The sequence below is a fragment of the Patella vulgata genome, chromosome 4 (genome assembly GCF_932274485.2).
Source record: "Patella vulgata chromosome 4, xgPatVulg1.2, whole genome shotgun sequence".
In the NCBI taxonomy this organism is placed as follows: domain Eukaryota; kingdom Metazoa; phylum Mollusca; class Gastropoda; family Patellidae; genus Patella; species Patella vulgata.
This window is the reverse complement of record NC_065882.2, coordinates 83,359,944-83,382,820: the sequence shown is the minus strand read 5'-3', so window position 1 is coordinate 83,382,820 and position 22,877 is coordinate 83,359,944. Positions and strand designations below refer to the sequence as shown.

The 22,877-nt window shown below is 37.6% G+C and overlaps 1 protein-coding gene across 1 annotated transcript; it reads right to left on the bottom strand.

Annotated features, from left to right (window-relative positions):
* Window positions 1-3,318: 3,318 nt before the first annotated feature.
* LOC126818127 (fanconi-associated nuclease 1) lies at window positions 3,319-16,447 on the bottom strand (the record flags this gene model as incomplete). Its single annotated transcript, XM_050545337.2, has 10 exons — window positions 3,319-4,101; window positions 4,799-4,904; window positions 6,248-6,376; window positions 7,282-7,380; window positions 9,096-9,292; window positions 10,467-10,626; window positions 13,091-13,252; window positions 14,778-15,006; window positions 15,440-15,568; window positions 16,422-16,447. Coding segments are annotated over 10 exons (1,284 nt in total), but the record flags the coding sequence as incomplete, so codon positions are not given.
* Window positions 16,448-22,877: the final 6,430 nt, after the last annotated feature.

Genomic DNA, 22,877 nt, shown 5'->3' with positions numbered 1-22,877 from the left:
GGCAAACCCCCTCCTGCAAAAATTCCTGGATCCGTCCCTGTATCTGCACTAAAAGGCCGCGATATCCAATAATTAGTATACTGTTTTGTAATGCGGTTCTACTCCGTTTCAAATCAATCATACAAAGTAAAGGGAATCAGAATAAATACTTAACAAAATTCTTGAAGTATACTTAGTGTTTTCGACTAAAATCATCGATTTAGAACTTAAAATGTCGGTCAACTAGCTTAGTGTCTGTTCTGAAGCGGAGCTAACTGTATAGACAGATAACCTAAGTTTAATATTGTCGAAACGTCGTTTGATATATTATAGGAAATTGTTTCTAAAGACAAAATTATACGTAATTGCCTTCAAACACAAAATTATGAGAAATTTTAAAAGACAACAATACATGAAATTGTTTTAAATCGCAACCTTACCTGACAGAGGTAGAGAATAGAAACAGCTAGGGATGATAACTGTATAAAACTGATGAAGTTGTGTGTGATATGTACCTATATTTATAGTCTATATGTATATATACAGGTGTTATATACAGGTGGATGAATGAAATTAGTGATTATTTACTGTTAGGGTATTACGAGGTCATACGGTCGTGTTTATTTCATCTTGAATGACACATATTGATCGGCTAATGTTTTTTTTTTTTGTTTGTTTTGTTTATTGAATGATTTTAGATTTAAAGATGGTGTTGTTTATTTGTTATGGGAAGTTAGATGCCACATAGGGTCAATTTGTTTTTACCTCTACAATAACTTATTATTCACCTGCCCCCTTTTTTCTGTTTTGTGTTTTGTTGATTTTCAATTTGCGATTCTTTGACATATCTACTGAGAGAGAGAGAGAGAGAGAGAGAGAGAGAGAGAGAGATGGGGTTTAACGTACACTCGACACAAATTAGGTCATTTCGGGACTAACACATGGTTCAATTTTTATTTCAATAATTCGCTTGCGCGTGGGGGTCTTTAGCAGTGGGGGGGGGAGACTAATGAAGATGGCAATACGCATTCCTCCAACCTCGTGGGTTTTCTCCAGGTCCTCCGGTTTCCTCCCATTACTAAAGATCCCTACGCACAGACGAATTATTGAAATAAAATCAAACCATATGCCCGTGTAAACTCCAAAAGTATCCAATGATTTTTTAACCGAAATCCCACTCTGAATTCCAACCATCCAATCAGACTGCTGCAACTGCATTCACAAATAATAATCGATCCCCGAAAAATGTCGCACAAAGTAGAGTGGCTCCAGGCAACATATTTTAATCCATAGTCAACTCAGCACAAATTCGTGGTATTCAATTAAAAGAAAAGTAAAATTAGTGTTATATTAGGGCTCGATAACAGTAAGGGAAGCAAAAATAGAAATGCCCGAAAAAATTTCGGGTTTACAGACGACGGCGCCGATTTTCTTCAAGAGGCGAAAATGCGGAACTGACCTTGTATGGACCCCCCCCCCCCCCCCCAAGAAAATTTTGGAATATTTGACAGCAGCAAAGGCGTTTTCCTGCTATTCCAGCCCGTAAAATTAGTGTTTTATTAGATTTCGGGCACTTTATTTTGCCAAGTAGATGAAATAATTTTTTTTTTCACTTTACCCGTCTGCCCGAAAAGTCAGGCTGGCTCATCGCTGAGATATAGGCTACACGACTGAACTATAAAATGTGCGAGTACTGTTTAGTGGTTTTCAGGGCGTTTAACGAATACCCTAATTTATGTTTGAGTGGTTTTATTGAGTGATAGAAGATAGTCGAATGTAGGGGTGATGATTTTCCGTTTCAGAAAATTGCAAATTCCGTTTTAAATATTTTGAATTCCGTTATTTTCCGTTTCAGAGCTGACCATATTCCGTTTTTTTCTGGATAAAATGCTATTTCATGAATAAATGAATAAACATCTCAAAAAATACAAAACTGACCATTTTAAACTAATAATAACAAATTATAAATTGTGAATGACTTTTATTTTTTAATTTTCAATGACTTTAACACATTACTGTTAATCATCACCCCTACGAATGGTTGAACTCTTGCGCTTTAGTTTACAAAGTCTGGCATTGATTCAAGTGGTGTGGTTGCAATTCCCTACGTGACTTGGAGTAGGGTCCCCTGTCCAGCCTCGTGGGTGCTCTCCAGGTTCTCACTACGGTTAAAGACCCCTAAGGGTATGCGAATTATTGAAATGAAATTAATTGAACTATGTGTTAGTCCAGAAATGACCTGGTTTATGTCCGGTGGACGTTAAACCCCACCTATATCTATCTATGGCTAGCAGGCAGAGCTAGGAGGGTTGGATGGCCGAATGGTTAGTTCGTGCGCGCTGTATTATAAGGTCTGTCATTAAATCAACTGGTGTGGTTTCGATTCCTCGGTTGTACGTGGCAAGGAGTTGGGTGGGCTGTCCAACCTTGTGGGTTTTCCCCGGGTCCTCCCACTGCTAAACATTTTTATGAGCTCAGCCCCACCCCTGTTCATACAACAAGCATTACTCATAGCATGACCACCATAGATTGTCTGGGATCCAGTTTAATAATTTAAAATAAAATGAAATGGGGTTTAAATGATTTAGTGAAGACAGACATATGCCATGCAATGTGTTATGAGATAATTTTGCCCACTCATTGCCAAATTCCAACTGTCAAGGGTTATTTAGATGGCCGCCAAAATTAAACCCAGAACCCTGTTTGTCTGACTCATCCAGAAGATTTTCCTTGCATAACCTCCGTAGTACAACAATGACAGTGGAAACAACAGTAAAATAAAACCCTGAGGAACTTTCCCAGCCAAGTAGAACCCTAAACCTCTTGTTTCATGAGTCAGCCCCTTACACACTGAGCCAGCCCCTTACACACTGAGCCAGCCCCTTTCACACTGAGCCAGCTCCTTACACACTGAGCCAACTCCTTACACACTGAGCCAGCCCCTTGCACACTGAGCCAACCCCTTACACACTCGGCCAACCCCTTACACACTGAGCCAGCCCCTTGCACACTGAGCCACCCCCTTACACACTGAGCCAACCCCTTGTAGAACTCTAAACCTCTTGTTTCATGAGTCAGCCCCTTACACACTGAGCCAGCCCCTTACACACTGAGCCAGCCCCTTGCGCACTGAGCCAGCCCCTTCCACACTCAGCCAACCCCTTACACACTGAACCAGCCCCTTACACACTCAGCCAGTCCCTTGCACACTGAGCCAGACCCTTACACACTGAGCCAAAAAGCATTACAAGAATAATATTTATTCTACATTAAGTTTTTTAATAATAAAACTATTATTATATTTATTACAATAAAAATATTTAAAAAATGGAATTACAAAAGTATTTATAGAAATATAAACAGTAACGTTATACACTAACAAACAATATATTTTATACACCTGTAATAGTTTTTTGAGAAATTAGAATTATTTGTTCAAAATCCCTGAAATTGTTTCCTTTCTTTTTACAGTATTGAAAGTTTAAATGCGGGTACTTCATTAGGGTCCTATTAAAGATACATTATGGGAGATTAGATAAAGAGTTGACTGTTCTTGCTATAATAGTTAAAAATAGATAATGTAAATAGAATATATTGAAAATTTCAGTCAATTTGTTCCACTCTGAACCGAGATATTAGCTTTTGAATTTTAAGCATAGCCTCGATCATCATTGCTAAAGTTGGTAGGATAAAAAAACATAGTCTCGATTATCCATTTTTAGATTTAATCATCAATGAGCATTGAGCATTGAAAATCTAACACATAAGATGACATCGAGAGTTGATTATGGTCTGGATAAGTTAATTAATGTCTAATCAATAATTTAGATAACATTTCAGGCCTAAAGAAAGACATGCAATAGGCAGATTTACCTTGTGCATAATGTATGTTTAATCAACGAGAAGAGACGGGGGGGGGGGGGGGGGGGGAGGGGGTATTAAATAATAATAATAGTGAGTTCTTATATTGTGCACAGATCCATTAAAGTTAATTAATGCTCAAGGTGCATTCCACTTATAACAATATCATCTGAAGTAATGTAAAAAAATAACTGACAAGGATAGATATGAATTTTTAAGTTGCAGTTAAAGGTCTTGCTTTCAATTTCTTCACTCCAACAGCTGTAATAATAATAATAATAAATAATAATAATAATAATAAATCATAATAAATAATAATAATAAATCATAATAATAATAATAATAATAATAAATCATAATAATAAATCATAATAAATAATAAATCATAATAAATAATAATAATAATAATAAATAATAATAATAATAAATAATAAATCATTATAATAATAAATCATTATAATAATAAATCATTATAATAATAAATAATAATAATAATAATAATAAATCATTATAATAAATAATCATAATAAATATTAATAATAAATAATAATAATAAATCATAATAATAATAATAATAAATAATAATAATAATAATAATAATAAATCATTATAATAAATAATCATAATAAATCATAATAATAAATAATAAATCATAATAATAAATCATAATAAATAAAAAAATAAAAAAAATAATAATAATATTAAATCATAATCAATCAATCAATAAATAAATAAATAAAAATAAAAATAATAAATCATAATAAATAAATAAATAAAAATAATACAAATATTAGTCTGAGTAAAGGATATGTGTGAAATTCAGAAATAATCTTAATATAAGGCCATTTATACAAAATAATAAATATTCTGCTCCTCAGACAACTTTTTAAAGAAAATCTGTATGACGGAAGGTCAAAATTATGAGAAAGATTTTAAAACTTTGAATGAAATATCATACCTTTAACGTGACAGACTTCTGCATCTATGCCTAATTTACATAAATAACTCAACCATAGAATCTGTTTATGTGATAATCTATCACCGGGTCCTTTTACTTCAACAATCTGTTAAATATATACACAAGATACACAGAATTATACACAAGATGAACAGAATTATATACACAATATACACAATTATAATTAGACACAGAATTATATGGAATATACAGAATTATATGGAATATATAGAACTGTACAGATTATACACAGAATTATACACAATACAGAATTATAAGGAATATAAAGAATTATACACAATTATACGGAATATACAGAATTATACACAATATAAAGTATTATACAGAATTATACAATTTATACAGAATTATACTGAAATTACAAAATGTAATGTTCATTCAACACAAACTAGGTCATTATGAGACTAACATATGGTTCAACTTTATAACAATAATTCACTACAAAACAGTAGTCTTTAGTAATGGGGTAAACCAGAGAAAACCCACAAAGTTAGGCAGGCGACATTATTCATTTTCAGGTACACGTTTGGGATTAAAACCCCGCCTCTTGGCTCAATGACAGACTGATGCTCTAAAGAGCAGGTGTTAGACCACTCAGTAGTAAACATGAGTTAGGCAGGCGACTTTATTCATTTTCAGGTACACGTTTGGGATTAAAACCATGCCACTTGACAGACATTAAACCATTTGGCCACCTTGGGGGATCACGGTGGCTAAGTGGGTAAGGCGCTGGCTCGCTAGCCTGGAGGTCGGGTGTTCGATCCCTGCATTGGCCGAGAAAGTTCATCCCGATTTTCCGGCGTGGTTCCCCCTTGTCAATGATGCAGGACAGAGGGCCTGACAAGGACAGCTGTCTAGTCCTTCGGATGGGACAAAAAACCGAGGTCCCTTGTATACATTGGAATGCACGTAAAAGATAACTTGGCAGTTGGAATTCGATATATAAGAGTAGGCCATAGTGCCGCTGCCCGGGCAAAATTTCCCTCATAGCACACTGTATGGCATATGCCCATCTCCATTAGCTCAGTATAGGAGCAGAACAGTAGGACGTTGAACCCCATTTCATTTCATTTCATGGCCACCTAACAACCCCAAACTTAATGACAGACCTGATGATTTAAAAAGCATATGTTAGACCACTCTAACACTCCAGAAAAAAAAAAAGAAGAGTTGAAGATCAGAAGAAGTCTTATGCAAGCAGTTGGAAATGGGGGTTTAACATCCACTCAACACAAACCAGGTCATTTTGGGACTATCATATGGTTCAATTTTATTTCAATAACTCGTTTGCACTTAGGAGTCTCTAGCTGTGGGAGGTAACCCACAAGGTTAGATAGGCAACCCTACTTCTTGCCAGACCATATTATCTAACCATATCGTTAAATTTTTTGCCAAATCCCTCTATCATTATGCAAGAAGATTATTTACCTTAAATGTTTTATTTTCTGTGTTCCAGAGAGTGAGGTCTGGGAATCCACTCCGTGTATGACGGGGATCTTTAGCATAGCGAGATAAAAGCCCACACAGTAACTTTCCTCCTATACATTGGATTAAACCCTGGAAATAGATCGGAGGAAATAAATATAATCTTACATCCAATGAAATTAAAGTGTGAGGGTGTTATTATTGAGATGGGTTCTGTCAGTGCTTCTGTGTCAGTAATTGGTTACTGGAACATATCTCATAAATCGTTCAGTTCAAGCTATTTCTAAACATGTATCCATCAGCCTATTATAGTATTTGTGCCCCTTGCTAATTAGAAATTTCTTGGATTTCATAATATTTGCAACAAATTTGCAAGAATTTCACACAGAAATTTCATTTGGATGGGAAAGAACAAATTTCTAATATTTTGATTGGATCATAAAGAGACAAATTCCAATTGTCAGGTACAGATTTTAGAAAATCGAGCAGCAGCAAGTAAATAACATAATATACAAGAACTAGGTCATTTCGGGACTAACATATGGTTCAATTTTATTTCAATAATTCGCTTGGGCGTAGTGGTCTTTAGCAATGGGAGGAAACAGGAGGACGCAGAGGAAACCCATGAGGTTTGACAGGCAACCCTATTCTTTGTCACGCACAACCAGGAATCAAAACCATGCCAGTTGACTCAATAACAGACCTTATGATACAACGCGCATGCACACACTAACCATTCGGCCATCCAAAACCCCTATATACAAGAATTGTTTTTATTTTTGATTGAATTGTATGTAACACAGGTAGCGTAGGTAAGACAGGGTGAGGGATGAGGAATGAGGTGCGGGTCAGTGTGTAACAATACCTGAATATTTAACAAAGGTAGCTAGGGCAGGGGGAGGTGGGGATGAAGGTTGGGAATGAGGGGTGTAACCCTACCTGAATATATTGCATAGATTGTCTAACACAGGTACCTCAGATGTGACGACAAGGGAATGAGGTCAAGGGGATGAGGGGGGGGGGGGGGGTAACAATACCTGAATATATTCTAGAGATTGTAATCGTTCCCAGTTTATACCAGCACAAGTTGTTTCATTATATTTATTCCATGTATCACTACTTCTTTCTTCTAAATCCTGAAAATACAAATAAACACACAGCTTCACCATCAGATGTTCTAGAAACAGAGAGTAAGAAAGATAAATCATTTTTATTTTGGGACTAACATAGGTTTGATTTTATTTCAATAATTTGTTTGCACATAGCAGAGTCTTTATTAGCAGTGGGAGGAAACTGCTGGATCCGGAGAATATCCACTAGGTTGGACAGGTGACGTTACTCCTTGTTACTACATATGTGGGATCGAAACACTGTCATTTGACTCAATGACAGACCTTATGATCTAAAGCCCACGTTAGACCAATCGACCGCCCAAACCCCATATTCCAGAAAGAATAATTACTAAGAAATAACCATATATCAGTGATAAACATCTAATAAAACATGATTTTCATCCAAATTAAACTCTTTAACTTTTCAAAAAGTTAGGTGCTAAGAGGAGATAACTGACATCAGAGGCGTAGTCGTGAAATATATATTGGGGGGGTCCGCAACCCTAATCCCTAACCCTAACCCTATTTCAAAACCCCTAAAAAATATAAACAAACACCATATGGCCATGCTGTCTACACAACTCGTTTGCTGATTGGCCCACCGCGTGCAAAGTATTATGGTTACGTGGCTGGCTGAGCGGGCGATAAATATTTGGTTTAGGCGATAATGTTTTTGGGTACCTACATGCGATTCACTCTGATAAGTGGCAGAAAAAAATTAACTTGACCCAATTTTATGGAACACAGTTACTTTTCACTTCACACATGTTTCAAGGATGATTTTCTCTTTGTTTTATTTTAGCAATGAAAACCATATTGGGATATGTACAGGTTTTATACAGATAGAATCTTAACTTATCCTAATAATTGTTGTAAATAAATAGGAGTTAGGGTCTACTATGTAAATTTGAGAGGGGGGGGTCCAAGTATATTCAGACCCCCCCAGAAAAACAATTGGGGGGGGGGTCGGACCCCCCCCCCCCCCGGAACCCCCAAGTGTGACGCCCATGACTGACATGCTTGAACAGCTTTGGGCATCCATTTTAATTTTCTTATTTGAAATTATCATTGTTGTATTATTTTGCACACACTGCGCTACAGACCCAGAAACTGATTGGACCTGTGTCTTAATAATCAACACCAGAGTAAAGAATCTGAAAAAATGAAATGAAATGGGGTTTAACGTCCTACTGTTCTGCTCCTAACCTGGGCTAATGAAGACGGCCTACTCTTATATCGAATTCCAACTGCCAAGGGGTCTTTTACGTGCATGCCAATGTGTACACGGGACCTCAGTTTTTCGTCCCATCCGAACAACTAGACAGATGTTCTTGTCAGGCCCTCCATCCTGCATCACTGACAAGGGGAAACCACGCGGGAAAATCTGAATGAACTTTCTCGGCCAATGCAGGTATCGAACACCCGACCTCCAGGCTAGCAAGCCAGCGTCTTACCCACTTAGCCACGTGATCCCCCCTGTAAAAATGAAGTGTTTTCGGCCAGAAGATCTCATTTGGAAGAACTATATATAATTTGAAAAAAAAGTTTATTTCATCTCTTTTTTACATCCATATATCTTCCTTTCTCACATTTCCCAGAACTGGACCCTATAATTGATTCTCCAGGGCATACGATCAAGGAGTTGTTCCCAGGAACCATCAAACCTGTGCATGCCACCGCTAACTGGTTAGAGTTAGTAGCTGAGTAAAAAACTTCTGTGAATAATTCATAATTCCTACCTCAATAGAACTATTATCCAGCCATTGCAATCTTTCATCAATCTCATCTTTCCGTCTACGATAAAATTCTTCACTCATCTTATCAAGCGGGTTTGTTTGATATAAACTATGAAAAGCGTCTGGTACGTCCATGAATAAAATATCCCAGAAAAATAACGTAAATAATGTGGAGATGATCGAACCTTCGGCATGGATACCTGAAATACACAAACAAATATAGAGACAGACTGACACAAACTAGGACATTTTGAGACTAACATATGGTTCAATGTTATTTCAATAAATCTTTAGCAGTGGGAGGAAACAGGCGGAACTGTGTAAAATCCAATAGGTTGAGCAGGTGACCCTACTCCTTGTCACGTACAACCGGGGATTCGAAACTACGCTGCTTGGATTTTTTGGGATTAAATGAGGCCCATTTGAGCAAAAATCATAAATGGCGCTGGCTTGTTATAAACACATCCCAATTATATCAACAACAGAGGATATCAATTATATACTCATCATCACATCTTTCAATAATATAAAACACACACCCTCTCTGATCCTGGTAATTCAGGAAAAATTGATATTCCCCTATATAAAACAGAGGAGTAATATTTTTATAAATTATGATAACTAGTTTTTATATAGGCAGTGGCTATTGTTACGACGAGTCGTAAAAATAGTCCTCAGGCTATTGTTACGACAATGCTTTCACAGCCCTCCATCGGCAAAGTTAAAAACTGAATAGTCGTAAAAATAGTCCAAACCCTAACCCTAGCCCTTCCCATCTATTAATTGCTGCCTTCAATGCTGAAAACGTTGAAAATACTGCTCCTGTTTCAAAGCTCGTGTTGGGGAGATTGGCAGCCATTTTGGAATTTGTTCTAAACTTGGCTCAGACTCGTGGTAACAATAGCCACTTACTTTTATATAAGCTGTCTGTTAAACTAAATTCATCATATCTTTCAATAAAATTAAAACATACATTATACAAGAGCTAAATCTGCCTATTGCAGGTCTTTCTTTAGGCCTGGATTGTTTTCTAAATTATTAATTAAACACTAATTAACTTATCCAGGCCATAATCAACTCTCGATGGAACCGGATTTCTCCGATATTAAATAGATTAGAACAGTTCAGCCATATTTTGAATTAAGCTAAAAATAGAGGAGCGAGACTTAGCTTCGAACAACAAGTACGGTGTTTGAAATTATTGCACACTTCTTGTCAAACCTTCAAAGGCTAATATCTTCGCTCGTAATAGAGTAATTTGAATGAAATTTTCAAATTATTCATTTTACATTATGTATTTTCGAACTATTATAGCACGAATGGCTAGCTCTTTATCTAAATCTTACATAATGTATCTTTAATAGTTATTCTTACCTTCTGGATAATCATGATCTTTATAGTAGTCTAGAACGACCTGTTCTACATTACACATGGTAACATCCTCCGGTTTATCAGTAGAATAAGAATCTTGTGTCATAAACTTGTATTTTATACCAGGAACAGCGTATGGTATAGTTCTACCTTCAATTGTTGTCTTAAAATAAAAACAGTAAAAAAAATGAAATGGCATTAAACTCCCACCAAAACATTACTCGTAACACACTGCTTGGCGTATGCCTTTTTTCATAAGCCCAGTCAATACAGAAAAGTAAACCTATGTAGGGCTGTTTAATCATGATATTGATAGTTGTTTATTACGTTGTTTCGGACCTTCGGTCGAAACCCACATTGTTTTCGTAAGTGTTTTTATTATTACGTGTTTCGGACCTTCATCATTTTTTCGACATTCAAGATGGCGTATCTCCATCACTATTTAATGTATCATGTTAAAACTTAGTAGGAATAAGGAACACATCGATGCCTTCAAAATGGCATATTAAATTAATTTACCAAGGCCTTCCGATTTTCCCCACCATCAATAGTTCTCTCCATTTAAACAATAGACAAAAAATGACATGTGGTGGTGTTAGCCCCAGATATTATCTTTCATTTTCAACCGCTTGGCCGCCATATTGGATTTTACAAAAAAACATACAAATCGATATTCAGCTGCCATTTTAATTCTGATTTCCAAAATCCAAAAACTTTGTTTTGTATTGAACCTATTCCAAATGGCAACAATCTTTAGGGAGCCGATTTTTGAATTTTGATTTTGTTTACTTCCAGTTTCAATTTGAAGTTTGTTTGACTTTTCACCATCTAGATAGTGACCTAATCTTTCCATGACCCTTGACCTTTGTATTTATGCTGACCCTGATGTCAACTAACAGTTAATATAAAAAAGTTTGGTCATGAAGTATAACTTCTGGTTTTATTAAGAATGATGGGTTTTTCCACTTTAATAGGTATTGGATCTTACTATACTCTATAATACATGGTGTAACTTGATTGTTGACTTGACAAAGTGTGACATGATGTGACGTGACATACCGAAACATGTCAGAGAGAGAGAGAGAAACGGGTTTAACGTCCACTCGACAAAAAAAGGTCATTTCGGGACTAACATATGGTTCAATTTTATTTCCATAATTTGCTTGCACGTAGGGGTCTTTAGCAGTGGGAGGAAACCAGAGGACCTGGAGAAAACCCACGAGGTTGGACAGGCGACCCTACTTCTTGTCACGTACAACCAGGGAATCGAAACCACGCCCGTTGACTTAATGACAGACTTTATGATACAGCGCGCACGTGCTAACCATTCAGCCATCCAACCCCCCGAAACATGTCAGTACTCCGTAGGAGTTCTAGTTTAGGTTTGTGACTGAAGCAAATAAATTCATGAACAGATAATCTTTAACCCGTTAACTGCGTAGGGCGTTATATAACATCCTGGACAACTGCCACTCACTGTGTGTAGGACATATTATAATGCCCTGGAGGTATTTTCCCCAACCTATTCTTCGAACACAATCGCAGCATGTGTAGGACGTTATATTACGCCTGGTCGAGGAAATATAATTGAAGGGAGACAACTCTATTTACCGTTAGTTTTAATATGGTTTCAGGTCCAAAAATGACGTTTTTCGTCAAATTAATTACACAATAGGGGGTAGTTAACGTTTTAAAAACTACGCAGTTAAGGGGTTAAGAAATGAAATGGTGTAAATGTCCGAATTTCTGCACCAACTGGGTAATGATGTGGAACTACGCCATACAGTGTCCTATGGGAGAATCTTGCCCGAACAGCAGCACTACAGTCTACTCTTATTCCAACTGTTGAGGGATCTTTTACATTCAAGCCAACATATACAGAACCTTTGGCTAATAAAGACTGGTATAGGCCATACAGTGTGCCATGGGTGAAATTTTGCCCGGACAGTTTCACTATGGCCTACTCTAATATCGAATTACAGTTGTCACAGGGTTTTTTATGTGCACGCCAATATGTACACAGGACCTCGGTAATTCGTCCCTTGCGAATGGCTATACATTGACCCTTGCCAGGCCGTCCTGCATAACTGACAAGGGGGGAACAAAACCGGAAAATTCCAATGAACTTTCTCGGCCAGCACCAGGATCAAACATGGAACGAAATGAAATGAAGTGAAATGGAGTTTAAGGTCCTACTTTTCTGCTCCTAACCTGGGCTAATGAAGACGGGCATACGCCATACAGTGTGCTATGAGGGAAATTTTGCCCGGACAGCGGCACTACGGCCTACTCTTATATCGAATTCCAACTGCCAAGGGATCTTTTACGTGCACGCCAATGTGTACACGGGACCTCGGTTTTTCGTCCCATCCGAACGACTAGACAGCTTTCCTTGTCAGCCCCTCCGTCCTGCATCACTGACAAGGGAGAACCACGCCGGAAAATCTGGATGAACTTTCTCAGCCAATGCAGGGATCGAACATCCGACCTCCAGACTAGCGAGCCAGCGTCTTACCCACTTAGCCACGAGATTCCCCCAAACATGAAACCTCCTGGTTAGCAAACCTATGTCTTAATTACTGAGTCACCGCTGCTCCCAGAATATTTAAGAGAAATAAGACTTGTACCTTGGGGGCCTCTATAACTTCATCATGATAAAAGTCTGTTAATTTATATTTGAGTTCAAGACATGCTATTTGGCAGATTTTTTCCGCTCTCTGATATAATGCTAGGCGATGTCCCACTCGTACATTTTCATCATCTAAACCTTCCTTCACTGTCTCTAAAGCCTGGAGGAAAAGAAAGTAAATAATTTTAAAAATGTTAAGTGAGAAATGCTTACACTTAAACATACATTATGCAAGAGCTAAATCTGATTATTGCAAGTCTTTATTTAGGCTTCAGATGTCATGGAAATTATAAATTAGATCTTTATTTACACAACAAGCACAAAATCAACTCTGTAGATCCACGGATGGTTTGGATTTAAACAGGATTTCGTTGATTGATTAAATTTTTAAAGATAAGAAGTCAGCTATAATTATGCCTCATTGATTTGGTCCATTCCTTTAAAACTTTCACTTCTTATCTATATATTAAAAGTCTTATTTTCAATTTGTAGTAAAAATAAATGTGATACAAATTGAATTGCAACCCCGTCTCAAACCACAGCCATTGAAAACGTTACTTGATAATCAAGATTATGTAGGTGGAGTTAATGTCTGTCCATCAAACGATCGGCCATTCTCGGAGACAGTGAAGAGGGAGTTGACTCCTATTTCTAGTCAAAAATTACAATAGTGATAACTTTGTTCAGAATAAAGTAATTTGACTGAAATTTTCAATATATTCTTCTTTTATCATCTATTTTTGAATTGTTATAGCAAGAATGGCCAACTCTCTATTAAAATCTCCCATAATGTATCTTTAAGTAAAATAAAATTTGGTATTTTTCTGCACCGACTGTGCTAATGAAGATGGCCACTGATCCACCAGCCTTCGACCTATTTTTAGTTTCATTATTAGCCAATCACCACTCGAGAAGTCACATGATTGTTTGAAGACATGTTCACTGTCACGTTTAATCATATGACGTGACAGTTAATGTAATCGACTGGTGAATTGTACGTGAATTCGCCTATTTTTTCCACTAATTCAGCGATCGGATTTGGCTGGAATTCTGCGCAATTGATTCGGCGGTTGAATTTTTCAGCCGAATAATACAGCTAGTGTGTCCACCGCTTTACACAAATCAGGATAGTCTGAATGTCGAGACAAATAAAACTGTACAAATAAAGAGAGGTGGAACAAACTTTACAAGAGAGGGAGAGAAATGTGCTTAATGGCGACTGGAGGTAAATTAGGTCATTTCAGAGAGAGAGAGAGAGAGAAATGGGGTTTAACGTCCACTCGACACAACTAGGTCATTTCGGGACCAACATATGGTTTAATTTTATTTCAATAATTCGCTTGCACATAGGGGTCTTTAGCAGTGGGAGGAAACCGGAGGACCCGGAGAAAACCCACGAGGTTGGACAGGCGACCCTACTCCTTGTCACGTACAACCGGGGATTCGAAACCACGCCAGTCGACTCAATGACAGACTTTATGATACAGCGCGCGCACGCTAACCATTCAGCCATCCAACCCCCCCAGGTCATTTCAGAGAGATGGTACAAACAATACAGAAAGACAAAACATACAGCACAAGTGTAATATACCGTTTACCTATTCTCAGAGCACCTGTAAAACATATAATATAATACATAATACTGTACATCTATTCTCAGAGTATTTGAAAATCGTTGTAATTACCACAAAAGGATTTTTCAAATGAGCGTCTAAATTCAACGCCAGTCGTTCCCACCAGTAACCATGGTAATCAAAACAGTAGACATCTTGTTTTAGTAATAATCGAATCAGATCATTGGCTCTGTGGTAATCTTTACGACGTTGAAAGATTTCTATACCCTGACTTAGCATCCTAACGTATAAATGACCCGTAGTATAACGACGTAAAAAGTCTGGCAGCTTCGCATCATACCTGTAAAAACAAATGTCACAAATTGGAAAAGCAACCCATATTGTTAGTTTATAAGTGAAATGAAATGAAATAAAATAGGGTTTAACGTCCCACTGTTCTGCTCCGAACTGGGCTAATGAAGACGGGCATACGCCATACAGTATGCTATGAGGGAAATTTGGCCCGGACAGCGGCACTACAACCTACTCTTATGTCGAATTCCAACTGTCAATGGATCTTTTACGTGTATGCCAATATGTACACGGGACATTGGTTTTTCATCCCATCCGAATGACTAGAAAGCTGTTCTTGTCAGGTCCTCTGTCCTTCATTACTGACAAGGGGAACCACCCCAGAAAATCTGGATGAACTTTCTCGGCCAATGCATGGATTGAACACCCGAACTCCAGGCTAGCGAGCCAGCGTCTTACCCACCTTCGATATATAAACTCACCTGATGTTTTCCACAGGTAAATCATGATATTCTCGTTTAACAACCAGGTATAATTGATAAGCCTCTTCCCATTTGGATCTCTCAATACATGAAATAAAATCAGCTTCTAGTTGTAATGCCTTCTCATATCTACAATAAAAATTATATATATTTAATAAACAGTGTCCTTCTCATATCAATGATATAAATTATATATATATTTTAATAAAATTAAATGAAATGAAATGGGGTTTAACGTCCTACTGTTTTGCTCCAAGACTGACATATGCCATACAGTGTGCCATGAAGGAAATTTTGCCCAGACAGCGGGATCTTTTACGTGCAAGCCAATGTGTACACGGTACCTTGGTTTTTCGTCCCATCCAAATGACTATACGTTGTCTCTTGCCAGTTCCTTGTTCCTGCACCACTGACAATGAGGAATCACGGCAGAAATCCTGATATTGTACTTTCTCAGCCAATGCTGGGATCGAACACGGGGCCGCCAGCTCAGCGAGCCAACATCTCATTCACTTAGCCACATACTAACAATAAAACACTGTATCTATGTAGATATGGTTATTTATAGAATAATTTCAGCGTGTATATGTCTATTTATAAAATATACTTACAATAAAACACTGTGTCTATCTGTGTATATGATACTGATAGAACATACAATAAAACATAGTGTCTATCTGTGTATATATGTCTATTTATAGAACATACTTACAATAAGACACTGTCTCTATCTGTGTATATGATAGGACATACTTACAATAAAACACTGTCTCTATCTGTGTATATGATAGGACATACTTACAATAAGACACTGTCTCTATCTGTGTATATGATAGAACATACTTACAATAAGACACTGTCTCTATCTGTGTATATGATAGAACATACTTACAATAAGACACTGTCTCTATCTGTGTATATGATAGAACATACTTACAATAAGACACTGTCTCTATCTGTGTATATGATAGAACATACTTACAATAAAACACTATCTCTATCTGTGTATATGATAGAACATACTTACAATAAAACACTATCTCTATCTGTGTATATATGTGTTTGTTTATTTATAGAATAAGTTGGATAAACAACACGACCAATATTCACCATCAACATCTGAAACCTGAAATAAATAAATCTAAATCTTTATCAACATATATAGACATGAAAAATATCATTCTTATCACACATAATTTCAACCAGAAGGGTACATTACTTCATAGACAGAATTGAGAGAGAGAGAGAGAGAGAGAGAGAGAAAGAGAGAGAGAGAGAGAAATGAGGTTTAAGTCCACTCACAAACTAGGTCATTTCCGAACTAACATATAGTTTAATTTTATTTCAATAATTCGCTTGCGCGTAAGGGTCTTTTGCCAGTGGGAGGAAACCAGAGGACCCGGAGAAAACCCATGCGGTTGGATCCTTGACCGAGAAGGTTCCTCGTGATTTGCCAGTAATTACAACAATTACATAAAATATAAGCCCTGTTTACACTTGGCCGCAATTCACGATAAATTTCAAGAAATTGACCCGTTTACAGCACCCAAATGTGGAACTCTTCACAGAAAAGTTAATTTCAGTCCCTATGCAAATTGAAAACAATTATGAGGGTTGGTTTAGTTTGAGCAGCCATTTTGACAGAACTGATGACAGAACTGTCAAAATTTGCGGGGGGGGAAAAAATGTCAAGGTTTGTTTCGCGCATGCCTAGTGACACCTTGCTCAGACCAGATAGCGTTTACACTACGAAAATTTAACCATGCAATGCCTGGTACCGTGCTGAGACTACCTCACTTCAGTGGGCCAGATTGGCACGGTACTCAGTACGACACGCTTATGTTTGACCCGTTTACACTACAAAAAAATTAACCGTGCCTGGTACTGTTCCTAGCACGCTTACAATTTGTAATGTAAACGGGGTTTAAGATCGTGAGTAGACCACTGACAGAACATTAAAGATCCCTTGACAGTTTGTAATCGAACAAGAAAATGCCATCAGAGCAAAATGTCCCTCATAGCACACTGCAGGTGTATGTCCTTTTTCATTCTCGGTATCCCCTAACCTCTTGGTCCATCTACAAGGGGGGATCACGTGGCTAAGTGGGTAAGACGCTGGCTCGCTAGCCTGGAGATCGGGTGTTCGATCCCTGCATTGGCCGAGAAAGTTCATCCAGATTTTCCGGCGTGGTTCCCCCTTGTCAGTGATGCAGGACGGAGGGCCTGACAAGGACAGCTGTCTAGTCGTTCGGATGGGACGAAAAACCGAGGTCCCGTGTACATATTGGCGTGCACGTAAAAGATCCCTTGGCAGTTGGAATTCGATATAAGAGTAGGCCGTAACGCCGCTGCCCGGGCAAAATTTCCCTCATAGCACACTGTATGGCGTATGCCCGTCTTCATTAGCCCAGCATAGGAGCAGAACAGTAGGACGTTAAACCCCATTTCATTTCATTTCATTTCCATCTACAGGGTTTTCATGAATTCAAATTATCTGCCCTTGACCATAGCTTGATTCTATGAACTAATCCGTATCACCAGTGGTATCGTTCCGTTCCACATCACTAACCCCTGGGTCCATCGACAGGGTTTCCCCAAATTCAAGTCTAATCATCTGCCCTGGACACTGCTGCTATTTTCATCGATCAATCGAGTGGGCCAAGGGAAGTAACTCACATTTTATTGTAACTAAGATTATTGTGGTGATCGTAAACAGTGAAGCTAAGACTGGTATGTAAACTGTTCTTGATTGGTTTAATTTTGTAGAATAAAGCTACGATCAAGGGTAAATAATTTGACTATGTGACTCCTCCGAAGATGGACCCAGAGGTTAGTGAAGTAGAACGGAACAATACCACTGGTGATACCGAGAATGGTCATTTTAAATTTTCCAGGTTGATGTAGACATGTAGGATATAATTATATACCCATTTCATTTGCCACTATCCCCTCAGATGAGAATTATTTATAAATAACATACAATTGATTTTGTCCTGAGATCGTACCCTCTTCATCTAGTGAGAACGTTGTGGTAGAGAACAACAGAAGAACACGAACAAACACGCCCCTTTCTTCACCTCGTAGTTTTATACATCGACCAGCATGTTTCTTAGCCCTACAAATATATATCATACATTCCATATTAAACACCTATACATTTTATATTAAACACTTATACATTCTACATCAAACATTTATTACGAAGAGGAAACCCACGTTGTCTTGGTGAAGCCTAAGGTTTGATCCATGTGTTGGTCAAGAAAGTTTCTCAGCTGTACAAATATATTTAATTAATCCTATATTAAACACTTATTTTGAATTGAAGAGCTTGGTGGGTATGATGCTGACTCAATAACCAGATTTCATCCCAGTGTTGACTGAGAAAGTTCCCTAGAATTTCCTAGTCCCCGTATCACAAAGCATTCTCAGATAAATTGTGTAAGATTTAGATAAAGAGCTGGTCGTTCTTGCTATAATAGTTCAAAAATAGATAATATTAAATGAATATATTGAAAATTCATTCAAATTACTTTATTCTGAGCAAAGATATTCGCCTTTGAAGGTTTGACAAGATGTGTGCACTGATTGTAACAACCATACTGGTTGTTCGAAGAATAGCCTCTCTTCACCATTATTAAATTAAATCATTAGATGGGCAAACCGTTCTAATATACTTAAAATCGAAGGCATCCGATGGCATCGAGAGTTGATTATGATCTGGATAAGTTACTTAATGTCTAATTAATAATTTATATAACATTTGAGGCCTAAAGAAAGACCTACAATAGACAGATTTAGCTCTTACATAATAGAGAGGTTCCGCAACCAGTACGAAGTACGAACTACGACGTACGAAGTACGAACACGGCTTCATACTTCGCTTTTGACAGGTTCCGCAACCAGTACGAACTACGAACAGGGCTTCGTACTTCATAAAAAAATATCAAATTAATTTAAATTTTAGTCTCCAAAAAGTCCATTGCAATGTGTTCTTATCAAATTCGAGATGATTCGTCCTTGTGGCCGAGTGTCAAAAAAAAAAAAAAATTTCACAGCCCGAAAATTTGTCCAAAATCAAAACAATTGCCGATCACTTTGACGCTTATCAACCATATACTGAACTGTAAATGTTCAGGCTTTCTATAATACCGTAAAAAAAACGAATTTCATCCACAAATCAGTGAGAAAATCACGATTTCGTACCTTGTTTTTTAACCCCGAACTTTTCCAGAAATCTTCGTAGAAAAATAACGAACCGAAGGTCGCTTATGTCAATGAGAACACACGAAGTGATGACGTCAGCACAAAAAAACTTCGTAGTTCGTAGTTCGTACTGGTTGCGGAACCTCTCTAATGGATGTTTAATCAAGTGTTTAATAAATAATTTTGTGTGGATTAAGCCATGAAAAAATAGATGTTATCCAAAACTAATGTAAATGACAATCAGAAATTTTCCAGTGAGAAAAAAGAACATAATGCATCATTTAGTGAAAGAGACAAGCTCGTCAAGAATATATGAACTTACTTGTTAAGCATTGCTTGAGTTATCCCCCCTTTACCACCAAATAAGGATGTAATGGTGTTCTGCTTCGTTTTTTTCAGTAAAATATCAATAATGTCTGGCTTCTGTAGACCAGCGGTTGAAACATGATAAGACTTCGCCAAGGTTTTCAAATCAGGAGCAGCTAAAGTCTTCAAAGTTTCTTCAAGATCGTTCAAATCGGACTCTGAAAGAAAATACAATTCTATTTCTGCTATCATCAAACATTAACTTGGTTGATCTTGATGCTTTAAGCTATATCTATGGTTGCTATGTTAACCAATCTCCAATCTGATTAACATACAGATCTATATTTTGTTTCGTTTTTTATACAGAGTACTTTCAATGGCCTACACTACATGAAGATATGACAAGTTAAAGTGTGAGTTCAAACAAGTGGCTTTTGACCCTATGACCCTGATTAATCAATCAGCGCTGACGTTTCTAGTGGTTTACCAACAGTTTCGTGCATCAAAATACCAAGAACTCGCCGTAACAGACCGTTTCATTGGCTAATCTCCCACGTCAACCAAAACGCCGGTAATATATAAACAATTCTTCCAGATCCCAGTGTAGTAAAGACAAGTAAAATGAAATTTTGAACTATAAAAAACGAAACGAAATAAGATCTGTGTTTTAATCAGATTGACTAATCTCTGGCACATTATAAGTAGCACATTGCATCATTCCAAGTAGAACATTGCATCATTCTAAGTAGCACATTAGATCATTCTAAGTAGCACATTGTACCATTCCAAGTAGCACATTGTGCCATTCCAAGTAGCACATTGTACCATTCCAAGTAGCACATTGTACCATTCCAAGTAGCACATTGTACCATTCCAAGTAGCACATTGCACCATTCCAAGTAGCACATTGCACCATTCCAAGTAGCACATTGTACCATTCCAAGATAATAATGAATTGAATGAATAATAATGAATAAAAGAAACAGTGTGCCAATAATAGTTTTTCAGTGTATTAACTGTTCAGTCACAAAGGTTTAGCGGGTTCTAATAGGAGAGGGGGTTGGATGGCAGAATCGTCCAATGCTTTAGATCATGAGGTCTGTCCTGCCATTGAGTCAACTGGCAAGGTTTTGATTTCTGGCTTTTACGTGACAACCTCATGGTTTTTTATGGGTCCTCCAGTTTCCTCCCACTGTTAAAGACCCCAAAGCACAAGCAAATTATTGAAACACAATTGAACCATATGTTAGTCCCAACATGACCTGCCTTGTGTCGAGTTCAATTTAAACCACATTTCGCTCTCTCTAATAGGAGAGATGATGTACAGATAATTCTTGACTCATGAAACGTAAACGGTCAGCCACCCCTGAATCAAAATATCCTATACTAGCAGATGATCCGACACTGTACAGGGTTTGCCTATAACTGCGAAACTGGAAGCAGTAGGCCAACAACAGTCACAGATATTAGAGAGAGAGAGAGAGAAATGGGGTTTAATGTCCATTCGACACAAACTAGGTCATTTCGGGAATAACATATGGTTTAATTCTATTTCAATATAATTCGCTTGCGGGTAGGGGTCTTTAGCAGTAGGTGGAAACCGGAGGACCCGGAGAAAACCCACAAAGTTAGACAGGCGATCCTACTCCTTGTCACGTACAACCGGGGATTCAAAACCATGCCAATTGACTCAATGACAGGCTTTATGATACAGCGCGTACGTGCTAACCATTCGGCCATCCCCCCCCCCCACAGATATTAGTATAGATGATATGTCAAATGTTGTTAGTGTAAGGACTCATTACCTGAAGGGCGGGTTGGAGATGACCGAATGGTTAGTATGTGCGCGCTGTACCATAAAGTCTGTCATTTAGTCAACTGGCATGGTCTCGATTCCCCGGTTGTACGTGACAAGGAGTAGGGTCGTCTGTCCAACCTTGTGGGTTTTTCCGGGTCTTCCGGTTTCCTCCCACCGCTAAAGACCACTTCGCGCAAGCGAATTATTGAAATAAAATTAATCCATATGCTAGTCCCGAGATGACCTAGTTTGTGTCGAGTGGACTTAAAACCCATTTCTCTCTCTCTCTCATTACCTGAAGAAAGAAAACCAACATTAACAAGTTCTTGTATGACATCCGTCAAATCTTCAGCTATTTTAGGATATTTTAACTTCTCACAAACAATCCACTGTAACTTCCTAGAAAATAACCGCACAAACAATTTCTGACCTTCTTCTGAAATTAATAAATAAAATTATAATTAAACGTGGTCTCTGATCAAAAGTTATTGAAATAAAATTGAACCATGTTAGTCCCTAAATGACCTAGTTTGTGTCAAGTGGACGTTAAACCCCATTTCTCTTTCAATTTGTTCCAATGGTATTTAATAATTGAAATAGAATATTATACAGGTGACAATTCTATGGAATACAATTACTGCTTGTTACTGAGCAATGTTTCAACTAGGCTTCTGTAGTCTTTAGCAAAAAGACAGGTGACAATTCCACAGAAAACTATTACTGTTTTTTACTGAGCTATGTGTCAACTAGGCTTCTCTAGTCTTTTATCAAGTACATCCTCGGTATCAAATTCCGAGATCAAATTATGTAAAATGTGGAGACAGAAGCTTTTCTGTTGCTGCTCCTAAACTGTGGAACAGGCTACCATCACATATTAAGGATGCGAAATCATTGTGTACATTCAAATCAATGCTCAAAGCATACCTATTCAGTGCAGATGATGGGAAGCTGTAGTAAATGTGGGAAGCTGTAGTAAATGTGACAGACTAACTCAGCGCCAGTGAGCAAACTTTTGGATACGAGGCGCTATAGAAATCCATTATTATTATTATTATTATTTATCCAGTGGTCTCATTCTGTTCCACTCCACTAACCCCTGGGTTCATCCATGGGGGAGACATGTATTCAAAT